The sequence below is a fragment of the Rhinichthys klamathensis genome, unplaced genomic scaffold (genome assembly GCF_029890125.1).
Source record: "Rhinichthys klamathensis goyatoka isolate OS25496 unplaced genomic scaffold, OSU_Roscu_1.1 h1tg000040l_1, whole genome shotgun sequence".
Taxonomy (NCBI): Eukaryota; Metazoa; Chordata; class Actinopteri; order Cypriniformes; family Leuciscidae; genus Rhinichthys; species Rhinichthys klamathensis.
In genome coordinates, this window is record NW_026606587.1 from 15,017,501 (window position 1) to 15,023,277 (window position 5,777).

General features: G+C 36.6%; 1 protein-coding gene across 2 annotated transcripts in view; it reads left to right on the forward strand.

Annotated features, from left to right (window-relative positions):
- Positions 1-5,777, forward strand: part of nr2c2 (nuclear receptor subfamily 2, group C, member 2) — a 32,087-nt gene extending 26,310 nt beyond the window's left edge. Inside the window, exons 13-15 of one of the 2 annotated variants that reach the window (XM_056246939.1) lie at positions 733-873; positions 954-1,059; positions 4,731-5,777. In XM_056246939.1, coding sequence (XP_056102914.1) covers positions 733-873; positions 954-1,059; positions 4,731-4,905 — 422 coding nt within the window. In that variant the 3' untranslated portion in view covers positions 4,906-5,777. The remainder of the gene's footprint in view (positions 1-732; positions 874-953; positions 1,060-4,730) is intronic. The other variant, XM_056246940.1, reaches the window with a different exon arrangement.

A 5,777-nucleotide genomic window follows, 5' to 3' on the forward strand; every position in this document is an offset into this window, starting at 1 on the left:
TAGATAGATAGATAGATAGATAGATAGATAGATAAGATAGATAGATAGATAGATAGATAGATAGATAGATAGATAGATAGATAGATAGATAGACAGACAGACAGACAGATAGATAGATAGATAGATAGATAGATAGATAGATAGATAGATAGATAAACAGATAGATAGATAAACAGATAGATAGATAAACAGACAGACAGATAGATAGACAGATAAACAGATAGATAGATAGATAGATAGATAGATAGATAGATAGATAGATAGATAGATAGATAGATAGATAGATAGATAGATAGACAGATAGACAGATAGATAGACAGATAGATAGACAGATAGATAGATAGATAGATAGATAGATAGATAGATAGATAGATAGATAGATAGATAGATAGATAGATAGATAGAATAAATTCAGAAATTAGAGCACCTACTGCAGTTGCAATGGTAAATTTTGCCACACAGTTCAAACATTTACACTGAAAAGTTTTCAAGGAATTTCTATTTCCTGTTTCTTAACACTTTTTTCAAAAAAAGATAAAAATATGGCATTCAGTGCCGTCATAATATATGTGTATAATGGGTTAAAATGGTTAGTGTGTTCTTAAGAAACGTCTATAATGAACATATCTCCCGTATCTAAACTGGCTGATGTCAGGAGCATTGCAGGAATATGTTGCCTCTTGTTTACACGTTGATGAAACTAAACTGAACTAACAACGGATCTCCTCTCAGTAGACAAGCTATCGAGTGAACGCATCAAGCTAGTGATGGAGCACATATGGAAGCTGCAGGAGTTCTGCAACAGCATGGCGAAGCTACAGACGGACGGATACGAATACGCCTATTTAAAAGCCATCGTCCTCTTCAGTCCAGGTACGTGTGCTCACAGCTTTACTCAACCCTTGAGCATTTGAAGCAGTTGTAAGACGCTTATAAACTCTGTTCTTCACAAGATCATCCAGGTTTGAGTAGCTGTGGCCAGATTGAAAAGTTCCAGGAAAAAGCGCAGATGGAGCTCCAGGATTATGTGCAAAAGACCTATCCTGATGATACCTACAGGTCTGCTCCATAGTAGAGTGATATTCTGGGTGAAATGCGTCTTATCTCTATCAACAGCGTTTGAGAGATGCTGTCAGTCACCACAAGGATTTTAAAGTGCCTCAGTTATGCTGTTTTAAAGGCTCCTTATGTTGTTTCGAAATCTCCTAAAATAGCTTTAGATTCATCCTAGGTCAAAAACACTTTCAGGCCACATCCACACGAAGCCAGAGCTTTCCCTATCCGATCTTTTTTTTTCTTTCCTCGTTCTAAATTTTTTTCGTAAACACGGCGTCGTCTCAAGAAATATATGCGTACACACGAAACCGACTGAAACCGATGTGGTATACATGCCAGACCAGTATGTGGCGCTGTAGTTCTGCCACAGAGATACACTAAACAAGGAGAAGAGGACTTGAGCATGCGATAACCGTGCGCTCTATACGAACCCCACACGACAGCAAGGCGAAGATGAAGATTGCTCCCCGCAGGAGCAGAAGAGTGTGCTTTAGTAAAGCGAATAGGCTCAGGATCTTCTGCAGCGCGAACACAAGCATATAGTCCGCCATTGTTGTTGCTGCTACGTGTGACGTAGCGGTGTGTGTGACTAATGCTGACACGTGGTGTGATGACATCATCGTGTCACAAAATGTACGGATTGGCCGTACACACGAGAACGCAAGGGTGTCGGTTTCAGATTTATCCACTCTGGGACCCGGTTTAAAAAAATAGCGGTTTCAGTATCCCGAAACGCCGGATCCGTCTGGACGAAACGCCAATACGATACAAAATATGTACGTTTACAGTTAAACGCGTCTGCGTGTGGACAGGCCTTAGTTTCTCATAATCTCCACTGCAGCATCAGCTCTTTCCTCTCAGTGTCCGAAACGCTTCAATCAAGGATTCAGTCTCTCTAAGCCCCGCCTCTCTGAGAGCTGCTCTGCTCTGATTGGCCAGAAAGCAAACGCTCATTATCATATCTGAATCTCAGCTCTTGATCACATTGATACGAACAGTAACGATGGCGTGGGTTTCACCGTATCAATCTCATCAAAGTGGATTTGCTTTGTCAGCAGAAAACAGCGTCTTCTCGACACGAACAACACGAACCAAACTCTCCCAGTCTCAGATACACTAGTGTTTGAGGGCGGAGCTAAGAGACGCTGATCAGCCAATCAAGACCATAGGCGGGCATTATGCAAATTAGTTTCAAACCTACACAGGTTCAGCAGGAACTGAGACTGGTGTTGCTGACGACTCGTTTCAGGCAGTTCAGAATCACTTCCTTCTTTTAGGAGAAAATAACTTCTTTTATCTGTGAAACTTGTAACGCTCTATTACACACTACATGAAAAATAATATCTGAAAATGCATAGTAGAGGCACTTTAACAGTTTTAAGGAAAAACATGTTTGCAATGCCCTTAAAGTGGGAATTTAGAATCGACTTGCATCGAATTACTTTGTAAGTATATTCATCTAATCACGTTTTTTTCTTCGCTTTTTGGAAGTATAATTTTTTAATGTGGTTACTGACAACATGCTTCATTTGCTGTTCACAGAGCTGAGGTTGTGTTTCATTTAGGCTGCGTCTACATTTATCCGGACACATTTGAAACGCATCTTTTCTTCTATGTTTCGGCCTTTCGTCCACACCAGGACAGCATTTTTAACCTGTAAAAACTGAGCTTTTCGGATCAAAGTGGTAAAAAATGTGGGGAAAAAATCAGTTTGTAGTTTGGACTGTAAAAACAAAGTCACATGTTTAGTCATGTGACGCATATTATACCCATAGATATGCGTTTCATGTGCTGTTCACTTTCACAGTGTTACTAAAGATAAATGCTACTTTAGACAATCATCTTATTACATTCCTACAGAGATGACAGAAATTTAATCGCAATTGCTGTCCTGCGTCAAAAAAGGTTTTAGATCAGACACGGAGCGGCGATTGAGTGCGACCTGAACGCACCTTTGCTGATAATATGATCGTGGCTTTATTGAACTTTATTATGTCTCTAGGCTCTCATATCATCTCAGTGAGCTTTTATTATGTTTCACACATGCGCAGTAAGATGATTTGTGAAATGACAGTGCTGTGTTTCTTACTTAGTATTTTTGTCTTGTTTTCAGTCCAAATATGTAAAAATTCTTAAATCAAGAAGCATTTACTAGATAAGTAAAATCATGACATATATAATACATATATCTTGTTTTCCGATTAAAAAAAATCTAAATTAAGTGAATTTTGCCAAAAGATTATTGTCCACTGCAGAAAATATAAGTAAACATTTTTAAGATAAGTAAAATGACATAAGAAATTATATCTTGTTTACTAAAAAAAATCTAAATGAAGTGATTTTTTGCTTAAAACAAATAAATCATTTTCCATTTGAATTAAGATTATTTTTCTTACCACATTGGCAGATAATTTTGCTTGTTTTAAGCAAAAACTCACTTAACCCTCTGGGGTTCTTCGGGTCAAAAATGTCCCGAAGCGTTTAAATAAAACAAAATTAAAAATCGTAGCTTCATCGGAATGGTCCAAAACTTGGTGACTTTTTTGGTACTTGGTATATGAACACCCAAAAAAATTGGGGAAAGGATTTGAAAAGTCTAAGTGGTCTTAAAACAAAATAGTCACACTCAGGACCTTCGGGTCAAAAATGACCCGCATAGGAAATGAATGGGAAATTGGCAAAAATTTGAAAATACAGAGTTTTTTTTGTGCATACAATCTACAAAACAGCCAGGATGCAGAAAAAAAGCACACAACATTGAAGGGGTGAATCTCTTAAAACAATGGGTGACAAAATGCTTTCCATTTGTTCTCTTTATAATGCAGTGTTCAGGTTTGACTGTATTATAAAGTAAAACTGCCACTTCAAATTACCATTTAAACCAACCAACCAAAAAAAAAAAAAAAATTTTTTACATTTAACAAAATGACAAAAATAGTCTTTGAGACTCTGTTATTATATATTCAAATCAACAACCTAAAAAAAATTAAACAATATGTGAAAAAATCACTAGAGTGTTTCTACCATAGGTTTCTACAGAGAGCTGTAAATCCACTAGTGGTAAAAATGTGCTATTGCGTGATAAAAATGCTCAGTGTGTCCACCAGATGGCTCCGATCTCATTTCAAAAATTGCTTTCATGAGGTCTAGACTTGACTCTAAAATGAAATACAGCTTTAATAAAAAAATTTTTTTAATTATATATATATATATACATTTTCTATTATATTCAATGGGAAAAAATGGGTCTTAATTATTGCATAAATATTAATTATAAATCATAAAATTATCTCAAAACACCAAAAAAGAAAAGAAAAAATATTATTGAACAAAAATATATTTCATTGATTTTACTCAAATAAAATGTATCTTAATGCCGCCCTCCGGGTCATTTTCGAAGTGTGAGTCTAAAATGAAGAACCCCAGAGTTTAGATATTTTTATTTTTTAGGAAACAAGATATCATTTCTTATGTCATTTTACTTATCTTAAAAATTTTTACTTATATTTTCTGCAGTGGACAACAATCTTTTGGCAAAAAGAGAGTGTTTTGAAACAAAAACGTCATTTTCAGATATATCCGGATTAATATAGGTGGTTTAATCTACGTTTTTTAGCCTGAGGTGTTTGTTAATTGTCTGATGTGCTCTCATTAACTGCTGATTGATGTGGCAGGTTGGCCCGAATCCTGTTGCGTTTGCCAGCGTTGCGGTCGATGAGTTCCAATATAACCGAGGAGCTGTTTTTTACAGGCCTCATTGGCAACGTACCGATCGACAGTATCATTCCATATATCCTTAAAATGGAGACTGCGGACTACAACAGCCAAACGACAGGCCTCGCTGTGTGATCACACACAACTCCCATCATCCCTCGCATATATCACATTATACTGAACCAACCAACAAGCTCTACCTCAAGAGGAGCTGCAACAGTGAAAGCCTTTCAGTGTGTGACCCTAGAAATATTGTGTTGTAGTTTACAGAAAGGTGCATTATGGGACTTTGAGTTCCAAAGACGGGACATTTGCCTCAAAAATTAAACAAATGCCTTTCTTTTTTTAAAACATAATTTAAAAACAGTTGAGCACTTCATGATGATTCCAATGGATGCAATCCATTTTTTTTTTTTTATGACTTATGAAAACAATATCTACAGCAATGGACTGTTGAACGATCCTTTCCCATGGAAGACGCGATCCTCGATTGAATGTAACCGCTGATATCAAGACATTTCTCTGGATCCCTGAATCTAGGTCACATTTTACAGTTCAGATCTGGTTTAATATTTCTCCATCATAATGCAGTTATTGATATGAATGGGAATATTGTGTTTCCCACAGCTCATTATTGCTCTGTACCGTCACTTCTGACAATCAGCCTCTCCTCAATATCCTTTATTTATTATTTCACCGAGTCCAACTCTAAAGTCCATGCAAATGTAGATGATTTCAGAAATCATCTGTGTTATTAAATGGCATATTTGATCTGTATCTTTATAGCATTCGACCGCTGCTGCCATGTACAAACGGTGTCGTTTCTCCTGTCAGATGTAATATATGCACAACTATGATGGTTTAATGCAATTAGATTACTAACATGCTTTCATTTGCAGATCTTTCACATTTTGTCCTGGTTTATAGCGATTAAAATGCACTTATTTAACAGGATTTTTCTGAAACAGAACTATATTCACCTAGGCTATATTCATTTGGGTTTAAAA